Source organism: Artemia sp. Qi Xiang Cuo, chromosome 10, assembly GCF_049724085.1.
Source record: "Artemia sp. Qi Xiang Cuo chromosome 10, ASM4972408v1, whole genome shotgun sequence".
NCBI lineage: Eukaryota > Metazoa > Arthropoda > Branchiopoda > Anostraca > Artemiidae > Artemia > Artemia sp. Qi Xiang Cuo.
In genome coordinates this window covers 68,145,158-68,165,737 of record NC_142803.1, presented here as the reverse complement: position 1 = coordinate 68,165,737, position 20,580 = coordinate 68,145,158, and the positions used below count along the sequence as shown (strand labels likewise).

The 20,580-nt window shown below is 34.0% G+C and overlaps 1 protein-coding gene across 1 annotated transcript in view; it reads right to left on the bottom strand.

Annotated features, from left to right (window-relative positions):
• Window positions 1-3,868: 3,868 nt before the first annotated feature.
• LOC148948086 (uncharacterized) overlaps window positions 3,869-20,580 on the bottom strand; it is a 74,054-nt gene continuing 57,342 nt past the window's right edge. Inside the window, exon 9 of the mRNA XM_089096090.1 lies at window positions 3,869-4,489. Coding sequence (XP_088952216.1) covers window positions 3,869-4,489 — 621 coding nt within the window. The remainder of the gene's footprint in view (window positions 4,490-20,580) is intronic.

Genomic DNA, 20,580 nt, shown 5'->3' with positions numbered 1-20,580 from the left:
CCAAGTAAACTAAAAGTGGTCATATTCAACAAAAAAGATTCAAATCAAACTGTTGCTCTGGTAACATAATTAAGCAAAGCGAATTAAAACATATTAATTTCTACTTTCTACAAGAGTGATTGGTTGAAACCCTTAGGTAGCACTTGTCTTATTTTTTTCCAAAGAAAGACGAAAAGCTAATATTATATTTAATTTTAGCCATTTTATTCCTTAAGAGGTTAAACAACTTATTTAAAAAAAATATACATCAGTCAACTATATTCACTCAAATATTGAGCTCAAATTACTTAGGAAATACGCATAGCGAATTAAATTCATTTTGGCTTCTATGGTATTATTATTGTTAATCTATTTAATGCTTTTGGATTCACCTGCCTCAATATTTGATAAGAAAAGGGCCCTATAAATAACTACTAGCTGTGGGAAATTTCTAGCTCATAAATATCAATGGTCTCTTGGGCTTAGATGGGAATTTTTGAAGTAAGAAAACAAGCAAGGAAGGGGGGAGGGACAACCTCAATTTATTGTTTCTGAATTTAAGATCAAATTTCATTTAAAGTTCTTTCGCTCTTAAAGTTCTTTCGATCCTAAATGAATTTAAGATCGAGTTTTTTCGTTCCTTCGTTGGAAGTTAGTCACTCTTAGCTATAAACACTTTTCAAAAATAGATTTTTGATAAATCTGTAATACAAAAATAGCTTGGACTTTATCGTCTTTACAAATTGTCAAAAAGTCCATAGTTTTTATTATGTTTGAAAACATCTGGTTAAACGATCAAAAAAATAATGTTTTCTCTTTTCAAACATTTTGCTTTGGGAGTTTGGCACCCTAAACCGATATTCAGGTCCTTGAATTATACTTAACCCTATAGAAGCAAGGGATTTGATGGAAAATCAAATCCATAAGAATGTAGAGAAGACTAACACTCCTAAGGCTACCATAGGCAGTGCAGTAGCACTGCCAAGGTAAAGGGTGATATGACTTGAATGTGTTGGTTCTATTTTTCCTCAGTCCACTTCCCACGAAGATGGTTGTTGCATGATCTTAGAAGGGACTCACTTGGTCAAAAATGGAAGTTGTGGGACTATTTTTAAAAGTCAAAGTAACTATAGCGGAACCAACCCCAACCCGACTTTCGCAAACGCCCTCCCACAACTCTCAATAATATTCAAACAAAATTTTTAAATTGCTATTTTGTTCAAAATAATCGAAAGATCCTGTAGCTATACCTCCAGGGTCGGCAATACCCTTTAAAGCCTCAGAGACAAGAGGTGTAGACTATACAAATTCCCTATTGTTTTTATATTGCGTATGTAACACATATTGCAATGATATTAAGGAAAAGCGATCATTTACCTGTAATACAAGAGATAAGATAAGATTTTATTTCTGAAAAATTACTATTAAAAGCCCAGATATGTCAAACTCACATCTTACAGACAAAAAAAAAGAAAATATAAGGACAAATACAAGGACAATTTAACAAAACACAATTTAGTAAAAAAAAACTAATACGTAAGCTACAGATTTGCAAATAAATACTAAACAATTGTAAGGTAAAAAAGGGGGACTCACTAATTTAATATGTTTACTATGTACGGGGCAAAATTTCTTCTGTATATTAAAGCAGTAAAATTGCTATGACAAACCCAGGAGGGTCAAATTCACATCTTACAGACAAAAAAAGCAAATATAAGTCAGAAAAAATTATCAAAATCTCAAAAATGTTTAAAATATGAAAACTCACAGAATTAAAAAGAGATAAACTGAATAAAAAAGGCACAAGGACTATTTTACAAAACAAAATTTAGTAAAAAAAACTAAAACGGAAGCTACAAATTTGCAAATAAATAATAAACAATTGTAAGGTAAAAAAAATGGGGACTCACTAATTTAATATGTTTACTATGTAGGGGGCAAAAGTACTTCTATATCTTGAAGCGGAAAATTTGATTGGGGGTAAGAAGGAGGTTTTTTGTTAAAACAGACCGAGGGAGGCAAGGTCGAAGTGGACAAAGTGACTGGGGAAAAAGAAATTTGTCCAGGGGTTATGGAGGGCGTTAATGGCTAAATACAAAGACATTTTTGATCTGCTTTCTTTGAGGATGACCTGATTGGCTTTCCAATGATAAGAGATATAAGGGAATTTACCCTCATTGAAAATAATGCTTAGGCACTCTTTGTGGACTGTCTCCATCCTTTCTGAGAATTCATTGGAAATACCAGGAAGCCAAACGAGACTGGCGTAGTCAAGGAGTTGGCGTAAAAATGAAAGGTAAACTCTCAACTAATGCGATTTAGGACATTTTTTATTATTTAAGGGGGAAAATGTGGTATTTACGCGTTTAAAAATATGGTTAATATGATAATCTCATTTTAAGTCACTTGAGATAGTAGCACCTAATAATTTCGTAGTAGTAACTAACATTTCCGTGCATTATAGGAGAGGTAATAAAAGGGGAAATCTTAAGGAAATTAATTGTCAAAATAATTGACAATATTTCAGGAACGGCTACGTTTATTAAGTTGTAACTTACAAGGCATGCTGAGGGGGACCTAAAACTAAATCAAAGGAAACGATGTTCAAACGGGCTGCCAATCTAGGGCAAATTGAGAAGGATATCAAAGTTGTCAAAAGGGGGTATTTTAAATATCTTAGGAACGGCTAAAGTGTATTATTTTAAAACTTTTAGGAGATGCTAAAATAAGTCTAAGGACATCATGTACATCCAAGTTGTCAAAAGGGAGGATCTGTAATGCATCAAATACATCAGTAACGGTATCAAATACATGTATAGATTACATAAGTACTTAGCTTACTACGTAAGTTAAGTAGAAACTTTCAGAGAATATTAGAGGGCAGGCTGTTAAATTAAATCACAAGATACTAAGTGCAAAGGGTGAATCAGCAAATACTCAAAAATCGCTAATGGCAATAAGTGCAATTATAATTGGCCAATTCTGATTAAAAATTAATAAAAAAAACTTTTTTTTTTTGGTTGCAAATAAGACCCCTCGGAAATTTATAGAGAACGACTGGGGGTATTTAGTTGAAACTTTTGGGGAACACCACTATCACTATTTTGGCTCATACAATTTAAATAAATTAAAAGATTGTAAGTGTATCCAGGTTGTCAAAGAGCATAGATAAAGTCTTTTAGGACTGAGATTAAGTTTTGCTTTTCAGGTAAATTTTAGAAGCTATAAAATTAAATTAAAAAACACTTTTCTGATCAGAATTAAAAATTATTGCAAAAGTTTCTCCAACATAAAAATAGAAAGCCGTATTATGGATTCTTGTAGAAAAACACTGAAAATATATAAAATATTCTTATTTCAATAAAAAGACTAGGTCAATACCACACGAACAGAAATTTTTCCACAAAAAAAAAGTTTTTCAAAGAAAAGTAGAGCTCCATTAAGACAACAATGAGCAAAAATATAGCAAAACAATCTTTCAATGGTAAAACTACCACACATCACTATCAATAAATAAATGAAACTCAAAAGGAACAGAAATTACAAAAAATAGCCGAGTCAAAATCAAAACGAGCAAAAATTAACATGAGCAGGGCTGATAACCTCAATGCCTTCCAAAAACCAGAACACAATTTATGCTCTACTGAAACAAAATACATATGAAATGTTTTCACTTTTCTTACTCTCATAAATACAAAATAATCAAAACCTGAAGGAATATGCCTAAAATCATTATATGTCAATTAAACTAACAATTCACGGTTTTTTTTTTTTTTTTTTTTTTTTTTTTTTTTTTTTTTTTCTTTTTTTAGTAAAGCGCAAACCATAAGCTTGCGAAAAACACTTTTCATATACATAACATTAATTGGCTACTAACCCATATGCACTTTCAAGCTGCCTGTTCAAGCTGCTCTTTCGATTTACATACAACGCATTTAAAAACAACGCATACAACGCATTTAATTGGCTTCTCACGTGCATGCATTCTTTGGTGCCGGTTCAAATGTGAAGAATGAGAAAAGGTTTTGTCACAAACGTTACACTTAAACGGCTTTTCACCCGTATGCATTCTTTTATGAGTTTTCAAATTTTGAGGTTGAGAAAAGGTCTTGTCACAAATATCACATTTAAACGATTTCTCACCCGTATGAATTCTTTGATGTGTTTTCAAACTTGAAGGTTGATAAAAGGTCTTGTCACATTCATCACATTTAAACGGTTTTTCACCTGTATGCAGTCTTTTATGTGTATTCAAATGCGCAGGTTGATAAAAGGTCTTCTCACAAATATCACACTTAAACGGCTTCTCACCAGTATGCATTCTTTGATGTCTCTTCAAAGTATCAGTGCGAGAAAAGGTCTTGTCACAAATATCACATTTAAACGATTTCTCACCCGTATGTAGTCTTTTATGTCTATTCAAATGCGCAGGTTGAGAAAAGGTCTTGTCACATACATAACATTTAAACGGTTTTTCACCAGTATGCACTCTTTGGTGCTGGTTCAAACACTGCATTCGAGGAAATAACTTGTCACATACGTCACATCCATATGTTTTTTTCTTTTTATGAGTACTTTGATATCTTTCCAATTTTCTATACTTTTTATTTTGCAGGCAACTTTTCAAATCATTTTTCTGATTTCCTAAGCCTTTTCCTTCAGATTCCGGTGCACAAACATTTGAGAAACCACTCGTAGACGGATTTTTTGAAACAACTAGTGACATATTTCCCTGTAAGTGCATTCCAGACACGTGTGGTGATAAGTGACCTAAAATTTAAAAGTCTATAGAGTTAGAAAAAAAAAAAAAAACGAATAAAACTCAATATAAAAACTCAATAAACCGAAAACCTAATTTTATTTTCGATCCCTCTTCTCTCCCTCATAATGAAAATTATATTAGCTAACTTTATTAACTATGTTAGAATACTTAACTATATTAGAATAGCTTTTGAAATTAGTTCTTCTGATGCAAAGAAAGAGCGAAAAAGAAACCCTAAACGATCAAAAAGTACACTGTGTTGTAAATCAAACCATAAGTGATGGATAGGAAATATTACAACAAATATAATAGGCAATTTTGTTTAGCATTATATTTCTTTTGTGATTTTCCTTAGTTAGAAAATTTGTGAAGCAGCTACCCTATTTTTAAAAATACAAATGCTCAACATGAGTTACCCTCTGAGTTCAATTTTTTTCCAATTAATAAAGAGAACCCTTGTATGATTTTTTTAAATTTTCACAACGTATATATCCTCTTCAACACCTCGCTCTTTACGCTAAAGTTTTTAGTACTTTAAAAAAAAGCTTCTTATTGTTCCAATTTAACAAACATAGAGTTTTAAAGCCCTTCTTTAAGAATTGGGACAACATTAAAACTTTAGCGTAAATATCGAAGTGTTGAGGAGGGGGCAACCACCTTTACATACGTAATAATTTCTGTTTATTTAAAGTTTTAATGTCTGATTGTTTTTTAAATAGTCCCAGGAAATCTGAAACAACCTCCACGGAAAAATACCTTCCCTACGGATATGATATCTAAAAAATTCAACGCCGGAGAAAATTTATCCAGAAAATTACCTTTAACAACTGTTATGGGCAATTACCCTTAACAACTGTTAAGGGCAATTACCCTTAACACCGCGTAAAACTGAGACGGAAAAGAGAAAGCAAGAAATATAAAAAACAATTCTATAGGAAGTCTGGAAAATTCTCCCAGTGTATAATTTTCCGTGACAAGTTCATCCCCTCGAACCTTATCTCCCCATGAAGGTCCCCCTGTGAAAAAACCCACAGCAGATAATTCGTCTTCCCACCCTAAAATGTATGCATGCGTCCCAACACCACACACTATGCGTAAACATTAGACAACTGTTATAGATTAAAGATCAGTCCACTTGGTCTTTAGAGGGGGGGGCAGGTTATATCCAAAGCCATAGTCATTGGACCTTTCAACTGTGATGGACAAAATTAAAAAAAAAATTAATTTTTTAAAATTTATAAAATGTTATAGTACGATTTCAGGGGAAAAGGGGTGGGACGGGGCCTAGTGAGTTGCCCTCCAATCTTTTGGTCACTTAAAAAGGGCACTAGAACTTTTAATTTCCGTTTGAAGACCTCTCATTATAATTGTAAACTCATATGACCAGAGACAACTTTTCCGTCTATAATTGACCACCGGGTCAATAAGATCATCCCTGGTAAAAAAAAAAAAAACAAATAAACAAATAAACACGCATTCATGATCTTCCTTCTGCCAAAAATACAAATTCCACATTTTTGCAGACAGAAGCTTGAAACCTCAACAAAAATTTCCATAACCATTGTTGGGTATGAATATATTTAATGAATATTATATATTTGAAATCATCATTAAATACAATTCTTTTGATGTATCTATTGGTATCAAAATCACATTTTTTTAGAGTTTCTTTTACTATTGAGCCAGGTTGCTCCTTACTGACTATTAGGGGGTGTTTTTCCCCTTTTTCAAAAATAAAACAATTTCTATAGAAAATTTCCATGACCATTTTTGGGTGTGACTTTATTAAATGAATCTCATATATTTGAGATCATCATTAAATACAATTCTTATAATGTGTCTATTGGTATCAAAATTCATATTTTACTATTGTAAAAAGAGTTTCTTTTACTATTGAGCCAGGTTGCTCCTTACTTACAGTTCGTTACCCCGAACTGTTTGGTAATAAAACTTACCAAACTACTATCAAGTGAAAACAAAAAATTTTCATGAAAGGCTACAAAAACGGTTTGGCAAACATCTGCACATTGGAATTAAATAAAACAAAAGTTTCATCTTGAGATTAAGTTCCTTTGTCCTATTTTCTCCAATAAAGTATTACCCAATACATTTCAATTAACAAAAAAAACAATTTTTCAGATGTACCTTCATTGTTAGAACATTTGGATTCCTGGGTGTTGTGTTCAAATTTACATGGTCCTGATACGCTAGGTAAATTAAGCAAAGGAACATCTTCACGTTTTTGTGACAAAAGATGGTTAGGAAAATGAAAGGGCTTCTTGTTTTCGCCTAGTAAAGCATCTTCAAATTCTAAAATAAAATTTAAATTAAACAGACATAGAAACATTTAACAGTAAAGCTTAAAAAGCAAATCTGGCAGTTTTTTCTTTTTAGTTACGTGTAAAAATGTAAATATACATACATTATATGTATGCATAAAATCAGATATATATGCAGGTTTTTCTCAATTTTTTTTTTTTTTAATTTAATTTTGATAAAGAAGCAAAACCAGAAACATTCAAAGCAAATTCCCAAACATAGAACAAATTAAAACTTGAAATCCATAGCATAGAAAGAGTTGTTGGATTAAATTGGGGCAATGGTTTTAAGTTATGACAATGGGTTATATAAGGTTTTATAGAAGGGATGGTACCATAAACTTTAGAAAGGGCTCATTCGATTGTAAATAAGAATATGTAGTTCTCTTTTTGAAAGTCAAAAGTAAAATGATAGCAACTAGCACCCTGCCCCAACCAATCTTTTTTTCCCCAAACCAGTTTGATCAATTTTTTAGATTGTCATTTTATACAAAATAAATCAAAGATCATATAGTAACATCTCCGGGGTTTATACAGCCACCCAGAACCCGGGGGAATCTGAGGTTTTTATGGAAGGAATGATGGTATAACTTCATCGGTGGCTCATTCTATTGGGAATTGAATGTTTATTTTCCCTTTTTAAGAATCAAAAGGGACCGGAGGGCAACCAGCCCTCCTGCCTTCTAACTTCAAATCCATCCGATCGAATTTTCGAGATAGCCGTTTTGTTAAAATAATGGGGACCTAAGCCCCTAAGACCACACAAACCTATAATGAGCCTAAGGTCTTAGAAAGGTTCATACTACCAAATGATTTAAGTGGTTATTACACATGTTTTATTAATAATTCTTTGTAGCTCTTAACAAAATACGGCATATTAAACATCCAGTCAGAATTCTTGAAAATATTGGATTCTAAATTGCGACCAGCAGTAATAACTTTCAGTCTTGGGAGTTCAAAGTTCTGTTGTGGTCTCTTCTTGAAGAGATGCACCGTTCAAGTCGAATAAATGTTTTGGTCTTCAGTACTTTCAGTACAATGCTTTTAGTACTTTTGCTTTAGTTTTCCCTGTGCTTGTGCACATTAAACACTGACCGTATAGTGCACATTAAACACTCGACAGTAGCGAGGTATAGGCACATTGCCTGATGATAAAAACTATACAACTGATAAAACTGATGATAACAACTTTTAGTAGAAACAAATAAACTGATAAAAACTTCTTTTTTGAATTAATTAGAAAAAAACATAAAATTCAAGTTGTTCCTTTCAAAATCCTTTACAGTCCATGTTAAAATTATTTAACTTGTATTTATCGTTTTCTTACACAAGTTGAAATATAAATTGCAAGAAAAAGCCCAATTTAGTCCGGCCAGTAAAAAAATAGCATACTCAGGTTATGTTGCTGGATCAGGGGAACAGATAGAAACCAAAATTGATGCCTTTATGCGTCTGTTATCACCAGACAAGCTAAAGATAGATAACGTGTAAGAGATAGCCGGGAAGTTTTCTATACCGTTCCCCCTAAGTAAACAGCAATGACTAAATGAAAAGCAATGACAATAAAAACTTTGGACGCTTCGGTCGTAAATTTAGGGAGACCGTCATCAGGAAATATCCGGTATTTTTTTTCATTGTTTTTCGCTCTCTTTTAAAATGATTTATCCATATTTGAACTATTATTTGAACGATCTAAGAAAACGTGAATTTCATCATTTTTTAAAATACAATAAGACTCGCTATGATCTTCTAGCAATTTAGACATTTCTATCTAGTTTCTATGTAGTTCAAATCATAACAGACAATTTTCTGCTTATTTCAAATTCAACTTGAAATCAATATAATAGACAGATTTATCTCAAAATTTATAAAGAAATATACACAACATAAATATGAATTGAATAATCTATATTAAGATGTAGTTTTTAGGCTTATTATTAAGCTTATTGAAAAATTAAATAAAAAAACAAGTTTTTTCAACTGGAATTAAGGAGCAACATTAAAACTTAAAACCAATTGAAATTATAACGTATTTTAAGGGGGTTGCCTCCTCCTCAACACCTCGCTCTCTAAGCAAAAGCAAAACACATTTTAAAAAAAATATGTAGGAATTCCGGAAAATTCCCCCAGTGTATAAATTTCCATGGCAAATACTCTCCCTAGAACCTTCCCGCCCCGTTGATATTTCTCCCAGGAAAAAAAAAAAAAAACCGAAGAAAATTTAAACCAAAAAGTGCATTCAAGCTTCCAAATAACAAATACTAAGTGTAAACAAGGGGCAATTTTTATAACTTAAAGACCTTTCCCCAGGGGATGTGGGGGGGGGGGGCGTCATGTTACATCCAAAGGTATAGTTATTGGGACTTTCAACTATGATAAAGAAAATGGTTTTCTAAAAAAAATTGGACGGTTTTTGGGGGAAAAGAGTGGGGAGGAGGCCTAGCTGCCCTCCAATCTATTCTGTCAGTTAAAAAGGACACTAGAACTTCAATTTAAACGAGCCTTTTCTTTATATTATAGGATCACTGGGTCAATAGGATTACCCCTTGGATAAAAACTACAACTAAGAAAAAAAGAACAAATAAACACGCATCGATGATCTTTCTTTTGGCATAAATTTAAAATTCCACATTTTTCCAGATGGACACTTGAAATCTCAACAACAGGGTTCTCAGATGCACTGAATCTGATTGTTTGATTTTCATTACTATGACTTTCAAGGGATGTTTCATCCTTTTTTCGAAAATAAGGAAAATTTTCTCAGGCTCGTAACCTTTGATGTGTAAGACTTAATGAAACTTACATATTTGAAATTAGCATAAAAATCCGATCTTTTTGCTGTATCTATCGGTAAAAAAATTCCGGTTTTAGAGTTTCAGCTACTATTGAGCTGAGTTGCTTCTTACTTACAGTTCGTTAACACGAAGTGTTTGATAATTTAACCTACCAAACCACTTTCAAGTCAAAATTTTTAGATTTTCATGAAAGACCACAAAAACGGTTTAGCAAATACCGGCACATTGGAATAAAACAAACTTTCATCTTAAGATTAAGCCCTTTTGTCCTATTTTTGTTCAATAGAATATTATCCAATACATTTCAGTTAACAAAAATACAATGTTTCAGATGTACCTTCATTGTTAGAAAATTTGGATTCCTGGGTGTCGTATTCAAATTTACATGGTCCTGAAATGCTAGGTAAATTAAGCAGAGGAACATCTTCTCGTTTTGGTGACAAAAGATGGTTTCGAAAATGAAAGGGCTTCTCGCTGTCACCTGATAAGGCATCTTCAACTTCTAAAACAAATTTAAATTAAACAGACATAGAATTATTTACCAGTAAAGTTCACCAAGCATATCTGACAGTCTTTTCTTTTTAGTTACGTGCAAAAATGTAAATATACAAACATTATATGTACACATATAATGAGATGTGTGAGAGAGTGAGAGAGAGAGAGAGAGAGAAAGTGAGATTGGGAGAGAGAGAGATAGAGAGAGAGTGAGAGAGACAGAGAGAGAGAGAGACAGAGAGAGAGAGAGATAGAGAGAGAGAGAGAGAGAGAGAGAGAGAGAGAGAGAGAGAGAGAGAGAGAGAGAGAGAGAGAGAGAGAGAGAGAGAGAGAGAGAGAGAGAGAGAGAGAGAGAGAGAGAGAGAGAGAGAGAGAGAGAGAGAGAGAGAGAGAGAGAGAGAGAGAGAGAGAGAGAGAGAGAGAGAGAGAGAGAGAGAGAGAGAGAGAGAGAGAGAGAGAGAGAGAGAGAGAGAGAGAGAGAGAGAGAGAGAGAGAGAGAGAGAGAGAGAGAGAGAGAGAGAGAGAGAGAGAGAGAGAGAGAGAGAGAGAGAGAGAGAGAGAGAGAGAGAGAGAGAGAGAGAGAGAGAGAGAGAGAGAGAGAGAGAGAGAGAGAGAGAGAGAGAGAGAGAGAGAGAGAGAGAGAGAGAGAGAGAGAGAGAGAGAGAGAGAGAGAGAGAGAGAGAGAGAGAGAGAGAGAGAGAGAGAGAGAGAGAGAGAGAGAGAGAGAGAGAGAGAGAGAGAGAGAGAGAGAGAGAGAGAGAGAGAGAGAGAGAGAGAGAGAGAGAGAGAGAGAGAGAGAGAGAGAGAGAGAGAGAGAGAGAGAGAGAGAGAGAGAGAGAGAGAGAGAGAGAGAGAGAGAGAGAGAGAGAGAGAGAGAGAGAGAGAGAGAGAGAGAGAGAGAGAGAGAGAGAGAGAGAGAGAGAGAGAGAGAGAGAAAGAGAGAAAGAGAGAGAGAGAAAGAGAGAGAGAGAAAGAAGGAGAGAGAGAAAGAGAGTGAGAGGGAGAGAGTGAGAGGAGAGAGAGAGAGAGAGAGAGAGAGAGAGAGAGAGAGAGAGAGAGAGAGAGAGAGAGAGAGAGAGAGAGAGAGAGAGAGAGATGAGAGAGAAGATAGTATATATATATATATATATATATATATATATATATATATATATATATATATATATATATATATATATATATATATATATATATATATATATATATATATATATATATATATATATATATATATATATATATATATATATATATATATATATATATATATATATATATATATATATATATATATATATATATATATATATATATACATATATATATACAGGGTGTTCCAAAATGGTTGACCCCATTCTAATGCCCATATCTCGGAAACTACTCGATGGATCTTAATGAAACTAAATACACTTTATGTTGAAGGTCATATGTTTTATTGGTTAAATTTACAAAAATAAGTACAAATATTTGTTGGTTCTAAGACAGATTTTTATAAAGGTTCAATATGAGCACCGCCTGTGACTCTGCAAACGTCGAGTCGGTATTCGAGCTCTTGCCAAACTCGCTGTAGCATGTCTTCGGTAACAGTCTCCAAGTGCAGCTGTAATTCTCTGTTTCAGTTCTTCAATGTTAGCTGGAAGAGGAGGTCGACTAGTCCTTTCACATAACCCCAGAGGAAAAAATCACACGGCGAAAGGTCGGGTGATCGTGGTGGCCATTTCAGAAGCAAATCGTCTTCTTCACTACCGCGACCGATCCATCTCTCTGGCAGAACCTCATTGAGGTAGGCTCGTACAGTGAGCTTCTAGTGAGGTGGAGCCCCATCCTGCTGAAAAATGAAACTTTCGTCTTCATTTTCTATGAGTTGATCAATTAGCCAATTCTGAAGCATTTGAAGATAAACATCTCCGTTCACATTTCCTTCGAAGAAAAATGGCCCATAAACTTTTTTCTTGGATATTGCACAAAACACATTAACTTTTGGTGAGTCCCTCTCGTGTTCAACTGTGGCTTGAGGATTTTCTTCGCCCCAAATGCGAACATTATGTTTATTAACTTTGCCACTCGTGCGAAACGTGGATTCATCACTAAAGACTAGCCGATCATCGAAATCGTCTTGTTTGAGTTTATCTAGCATGTCAATACAAAATTCTTTACGTTTTCGCTTATCAGGGTCCCTCAAGGGCTGAACGAGCTGAAGCTTGTAAGGTTCAAATCGCAATCGTTTTCTCAGAATTCGCCAAACTGTTGTTTGTGGAATGTGGGTTTCCACACTTGCTCTTCTAACACTCTTCCGAGGACTACGCAGGAAGGCTTCACGAACCTACTCCACTGTCTCTGCTGATGTTGATGGCCGTCCTGGCGATGTAGGTATGCATAAGCAGCCGTTTTCTTAAAATTTTTGGTGCCAAGTCCTAATTTGTTTTGTAGTTGGTGTTTTCTTTGCAAATTTTGTGAAGAAGGCACGCTGCACTGTCTTAGGTGACTTAGTCCGAGCGTACTCTAAGACGCAATACGCCTTTTCTTTTGAATTGAACGGCATTTCTTAGTATGACAAGATAGAAATGCCAAATATTACACACAAAAACTTGAAACATTTCTACACAAGCTGTGAGAATTTGAGGTCATTCTAACAAAGATTGCCAAAGTTATTGGGCTACAAAATGGGGTCAACGATTTTGGAACACCCTGTATATATATATATATATATATATATATATATATATATATATATATATATATATATATATATATATATATATATATATATATATATATATATATATATATATATATATATATATATATATATATATATATATATATATATATATATATATATATATATATATATATATATATATATTGTCTGGTAAAACTAGACAAAATTACCGACACTATTGCAGGACAACTTGTGTTTTGACGGCTTTACTTTAAGAAAAAGTATTTTTACATGCAAAAATTAGCAAAACAGTAACAAACGTAGCTTAGTATAAGTTGCTGTAGGAAGTATTAATTGTTTTCTGATGTAACATTAAGACTGTAAAAGAAAGGATATCTAATTCCTTAGCCTTCTTGTAAGATCCAATCCTCTAGCCACTTTTGCTGCTATTGCATCATAGTGTTGTTTCCAACTCAAATTACAGTCAAGATAAATCCTAAACATTTAACACTATAAGCTTGATTAAAGAATACCCCATACGGACAAATTTTATCATTTAAATAATGGGAGTACCAATTCTAATAGAAATCTTCTTTGATAGGAATATTTCGTTCATCTTACCAGCACAGAGAAGATTGACCAAAAATTTCTCAACAGGATTATTTAATTGTCTCACCAAACCTAAAAATTAAATCTAATAAATTGAATTTAAATGTGTTTTACATCACAAAGAAGTCACTTTATCACCCTTAGCTCTTAATTGTTAGTTTCAAGTGCATTTAAAGTTACATTTTTTTCTTAAGCCCGCTAAATGCGAAAGAAGAAAAAAAAGGAACATTTATTTTCTAGATCAATGTAGCTTTTCTTTTATTGTGACAAAAAAATGACCAGCAAAACCTATTGTTTTTTATATAACAATCATGAGAAAGTATAATGGAATTAGAAAATTTCGGAATTTGGGACAAGTTCATGAAAGATCTTGGAACGGAGTTAATGTAAACTATGAGAATTAACATACTTCATCGAAACCCGAATAAATCATAGATTTCAGCCTGGAGGGTCCTAAAATTCAAAACATATTAGGATAATGACTGTTAACCCCAGAAGAGCAAATTTTATGTTAATACAGTTGAAAGAAAAGGATCAACTCCTTCAACAGTCAAATTCATTACCAATCTGATTATTATTTTTTTTAGAGGATGCAAAAATTCAAAAACTGTCTTTTTGATGGAACTATTTTTAAAGAGCAGTTGTTGATTTTAATTTAAACTTTCACAGTAAAAAAGGAAAATATAGCTGTCAGCTTATTCTGTTAGTAAGCTAAATTTTCCAATCCAAAAACTTAGAAAAATTGGTTTAATTCCAGAAATGAAAGCTATATTCGTGGTTTATATTAAACACTACGAAGTGTAGGCCTATTATGTATTCTATTATAGACATCTCATTATGTTTTTTCCAAGTTTTTACTTTTACAATTTCTTACTGTTCCTACATTTAGGACTCAAAGAATGTGAAAATAGACCTAAAATTAGTAAAAAAATATATTATGCAATAGCATTTTATTTATCTATTAAAAAGTTAATCAAAAATTAAGTAATTACCTACTAAAGCAATTTAATTTCCAAATCTGAAGTGAAGCTCAAGCAATTTATGAAAAATTTCAAGAAAAATAAGTCCTTTAATATAGGCTATACTAAAATGCAACTTTTTTCTAAAATAAATTTATTTCAAATTAGTCTAAAATATAACTGAGAAACGAATCGATTGTTTAACTAAGGATGACAATCTTCCTGGGAGCCACTTATGCCAAGGTCTAAATTTGTCTTAAATTATTTTTTTAATTCAAATATTATTTCATCATCTTACCAATGTTATCATGAAATCAATTTCACCCTTTCACTAAAACTCTTTAAGTACATTTGAAGGTGATATTTTGATAAAAAACAAAACAAAAATATCCCTATTCAACATGTTTTCTATATATCAAGGTTACAGTAATAGCTGTGACCTAATAACGAGCAAACCCAACCAAAAGTATAAAAATACATTCTTTTTAATTTAGTCCAGAAGTCAATTTGTTTTATTCAAATAGTTATTCACAGGGTCAGAGACCTTCTGGCATTTATCCTATTCGCCTTATTGTGAGTGATTTGAACATTTATTTATATTCTGAGCTTCGTTTAAAAAGACAGAGAAATTCTAAAATGCTTCAATTTGCATTCTTTAATTTTAATTTTAGTTTCGGTTTTGGGTTTATTTTGAGTCGCGCTTATCCAAATAACTCGGGAATTTATTTCAAAAGAAGCTTATGTAAACTTTTTGCAGGTAAGTAATTTTTCGAAATTTCGAAAGTTGCAACTGAATGTTGTACATAAACACCAGAGGTTATTTCAGATCGTTTCTAGCTTTAGTGCCACTTGTTGGTACCTCTATATTCGTGTTTTGGATCTCAAGTTTAATTTAGCGGTGGTTTGTTGCAACTGTGTATGCATAGTAGAACCATTGAAAAGAGAAGCTAAGAGCTTCTAAATGCAAGAAGGGGCAAAAACTCAAATTTGTATTAGCCTTTGTTTGCACATGCTGTAATCTATGGATAAATATATTATTCTGTGAAATCAATCCGTTTTCCGCAAAACACAATATGTCGTACTTCTCGCATTGCACATCCTCCACTTCTCGCATCTTCATGTGACCTTTGGGATAGTTGTTTCCCTTCCAAATACTGGAAATTCCTTCCAAATTCAAGTTTCCGATTTGTTTTTAGAACTCTTTAGAGAGCAAGTGACGTAATGTAAAAGGCCAAGCCGATTCATTTGGAAATTTTGGAGATGGCAATGCAATTCGACCAACAAAAACTCAAACTACAAACCAATATAATTGCGCAACAAAAGTTTCTAGAAAATTGTAAAGTAAATAAAAAATAATTCCAAAATCGTTTTGTTTCAAGCATCATTTAAATACATACGATGAGGCTAATCACACGAGAAAGGTAGCTTTACTAAATTTAAGTTGTGTGTTGAAACATAAACGTTTCCAGCGATCACAAATTGTAAAAGAAATTGATTCTATTAACATCTCCATTGCATTTTTCTTAATACCTATCATTTAAATCAAATTATATAAATTTCTAAAATTCTTTTGAACATTTTTTATGATTATCATAGGCAGCGTACTAGCGCTGCCTAAGTAAAGAACGGTGGGGGCACAATGTGTTTTTTTTTCTCCATACCCCGGCACTTCGTATCAAAGGAGTTGTCATAGAAACTTCGGAAAGGGCTCATTCGATTGGAAATTGGAGTGGCAAGTTCCCTTTTTAATAGTCGAAAGTGATTGGAGGGAAAATAGCCCCCACGCCCATCATACACCCGACCACATCTAATCAAAATTTTGAGATAGCCATTTTGTTCAACACAGTTAATTTTCTAATAGAAAATATGTTTTTGAGGAGGATACTCCTTCACATCCCTCAGGGTAAGGGTCTTTATTTATGCCCTGGGGACACATAGAAACAATGTTGGCACAATGTGTCGTTTATTATTTTTTTCCTTTAAATCAGGGCACTTCATATGGAAGGCGTCATCGTAGAGACTTCAAAAGGGGCTCATTCGATAGGAAATCCAAAGTTTTGTAGTAGGCGTTGTTGTAGAGACTTCAGAACATGCTCATTCGATTGGAACTTCAAAAGGCCAGTGCCCTTATCAATAGTCGAAAGTGATCGGAGGGCAGCTAGCCCCCCCCCCCTCCTACGCCCATTATTCCCCCAAACACATCCAATCAAAATTTTGAGATAGCCATTTTGTTCAGCATAGTTGATTACCAGATAGAAAATATGTTTTTTAGGAGGACACTCCCCCACAACCCTAAAGGCAAGGGTTTTAAGTTACACCCTGGGGGCATATAAGGATTTTTATAAATGGCGTTGTCATAGAAGCTTAAAAACGGGCTTATTCCATTGGAAAGTCAAAGGTATAGTGCCCTTTTTAATAGACAAAAATGATTGGAGAGCTACTAGCCCCCCACCCCATGCGAATCATTCCCCAAAACACATCCAATCAAAATTTTGTGATAGCCATTTTGTTCGGCGTAGGCTAGTTGATTTCCAGATTTAAAATATGTTTTTGAGGAGGGCAAGGGTTGTAAGTTATGACCTGGGGGCATTTAAGGTTTTTATAGAAGGCGTTGTCGTAGAAACTACAAAACAGGCTCATTCGATTGGAAATTCAAAAGGCTAGTGCCCTTTTTAATAGTCGAAAGTGATTGGAGGGCAACTAGCCCCCCCCCTCTACGACCATAATTCCCCCAAACACATCCAATAAAAAATTTGAGATAGCCATTTTGTTCAGCTTAGTTGATTTCCAAATAGAAAATGTGTTTTTGAGGAGGATACTCCGTCACAGCCCTCAGGGTAAGGGTTCTAAGTTATGCCCTGGGAGCATATAAGAACAATGTTGGCACAATGTATTATTTATTATTTTTTTTCATTTAGACCAAGGCACTTCGTATTAAAGAAGTTGTCATAGAAACTTCGAAAAGGGTTTATTTAATTAGAAATTAGATTTGCTTGTGACCTTTTTAATAGTTGAAAGTGATTGGAAGGCAACTAGCACCCCTTCCAAGCCCACCAGTTCCCGAAACACATCCAATCAAAATTTTGAGATAGCCATTTTGTCCAGTGTACTTGATTTCCCCATAGAAATTATGTTTTTGAGGCGGACACTCCCCCACCGCCCTTAGGGCAAGGGTTGCAAGTTATGCCCAGGGGGCATGTGAGGTTTTTATAGAAAGCTTTGTCATAGAAACTTCAAAAATGGCTCATTCAATAGGAAATTCAAAGGGCTCGTGCCCTTTTTAATAGCGACTGTGATTGGCGGGCAACTAACCCCCCTTTCACGTCCACCTTTCCCCCCAAACACATCCAATCACAATTTTAAGATAGCCATTTTGTTCAACGTAGTTGAACGTTCTGGAAATTAGGTCTTTGAGGATGACAGCCCCCCCCCAACAGCCCTCAGGGCAAGGGTTGTAAGTTATGCCCCAGGGGCATATAAGGTTATTATAGAACGCGTTTTGATAGAAACTTCAAAAAGGGCTCATTCGATTGGAAATTTAAATTGCTAGTGCCCTTTTCAATAGTCGAAAGTGATTGGAAGGCAATTAACACCCCTTCCACGCTCACGATTTCCCCTAACACAACCAATAAAAAATTTTTAGGTAACCATTTTGTTCTGCGCACTTTAAGGTTAAGGAGACTATACCTTTGAGCAGGACACTCCCCTCATATTCTTCAGAAAAAGGGTTATAAGTTATGGCCTATGGGGGACATATAAGGTTTTTCTTGAAATCTTTGTCATAGAAACTTGAAAAAGGGCTCATTCGATTGGAAATTCTCATGCCCACCTTTTCCCCTAACACATACAATCAAAATTTTTAGATGGCTATTATATTCAACGTAGTAGAAAGTTATGGAAATTAGGTCTTTAAGGAAGACGACCCCTCACCCCACAGCTCTCAGGGCAAGGGTTGTAAGTTATGCCCTGGGGGCATATAAGGTTTCTAAAGAAAGCAATGTTGTAGAAACTTCAAAAAGGGCTCAGTCAATTGGAAATTGAAAAGGATAGTGTCCTTTTTAATAGTTGAAAGTGATTGAAGGGCAACTAACCCTCCTCTCATGCCCAGCATTTTCCCAAACACATAACCCCCTCAGAGTCCTCATTGCAAGGGTTGTAAGTTATGCCCTGGGGGCATACAAAGTTTATATAGAAAGTTGTAGAAATTTCAAAAAGGGCTTATTGGATTGGAAATTAAAATGCCCTTTTTAATAGTCGAAAGTGAATGGAGAGTAATCAACCCCCCTCTCAAGCCCACCATTTCCCCAAAAACATTCAATCAAAGTTTAGAGATTTTGTTCAAAATAGTCAAAGCCATTTTGTTCAATATAGTTGAAAGTTCTGGAGATTATGTAGTTAAGGATGATAAACCCCCAGAGCCCCCAGAGCAAAGGTTGTAAGTTATGACCTGGGGGTATAAAAGGTTTTTATAGATAGAGTCGTTTTAAAAACTTCAAAAGGGACTCATTCAATTGGAAATTGAGAGGGCTAGTACTCTTTTTAATTGTCAAGTGATTGGAGGGTAACTACATCTCTCACGCCCACCATTCCCCCAAACACATCCAATAAAAATTTTCAGATCGCCATGTTGTTCAACGCATTAGAAATTTGTGGAAAATTGGTCTTTGTCTTTGAGGATGACAACCCCCCCCCCAGCACGCAGGGGACTGGTTGTACGTTATGCCCTGGGTAAGGTTTCTATTGAAAACGGTGTCATAGAAACTTCGAAAGGGCTCATTTTATTGGAATTGAAAGGGCTAGTGCCTTTTTTAATAGTTGAAAGTGATTGGAGAGTGACTAACGCCCCTCTCATGCCCAACAATTCCCCAAACACATCCAATCAAAATTTTGACATGGTCATTTTGTTTAACGTAGTTGAAAGTTCTGGAAATTAGGTCTTAGAGGATGACAACCACCCTAAGAGCTATTGGTGTAAGGGTTGTAATTTATGCTCTGGGGTTATATAAGGTGTTTATAGAAAACGTTATTGTAGAAATTCAAAAAAGGCTCATTCAATTGGAAATCGAAAAGCTTAGTGTCCTTTTTAAGGGTCAAAAGTGATTGGAAAGCTTGACATTTTTATAATAAAGATCCACTAAGGTACAATGTATTATTTTTGTTGGTGTTGTTTAGACCAAGGAACTTTGTTTCAAAGGAGTTGTTGTAGAAACTTCGAAAAGGGCTCATTTGATTGAAAATTGAAAAGGCTGATGCCCTTTTTAATAGTCGAAAGTGATTGGAGGGTAACTAATCCCCCTCTCACGCCCACCCTTCCATTTGCCCATTATTTTTAAAAACTAAATGTTGCCTTAAGATTAAATGAAAATGCACTATTTTAATTCCCAATAAGGCATCTTAGCAGTATCCCAAGAACAACTGAGGGTATTGTTAAAACTTTTGGGACAAATTCTGCTCTTAAAATTTAATTTAATCAAAATAGCGCAAGTGTATTCAAGCTTTCAAAGAAAGTAAACAATTTTTTTTTGTGAATGGTATCAAGTTTTCCATTTCAGGTCAACTAGAGGAAGAATGAAAGTAAATTAAATCCTACTATTTGTGTCCAGATTTTAAAAGGGTATATGTTGTTAAAAATTGCAGAAAATATTTCTCCAGCATACAAATAGCAGGCCAAACTATAAAGTCTTAAAAAAAACAAAACGATTTAAAGCATTATTTTCTTTTTCCCAGAAAAGACTATGTCAATATAAAACGAACAGAAATTAAAGGAAAAAAAACAAATGAATATGCATTGTCAGTTTAATATGCATATACTGATATTTAGTAATCAAAATGTTAATATTATTTGATTTATTAAAGTTTTAAAGTAAAAACATTATATTTTATTTCAGTAAATTGCAAATTATGTTCTGGCCTTGGGAAGGCATAGGGGTTTTGAGCCCAGCTTATGTTAATTTCTGATCGTTTTAAGATTGACTAGGTTATTTATTGTAATTTTTGTTCG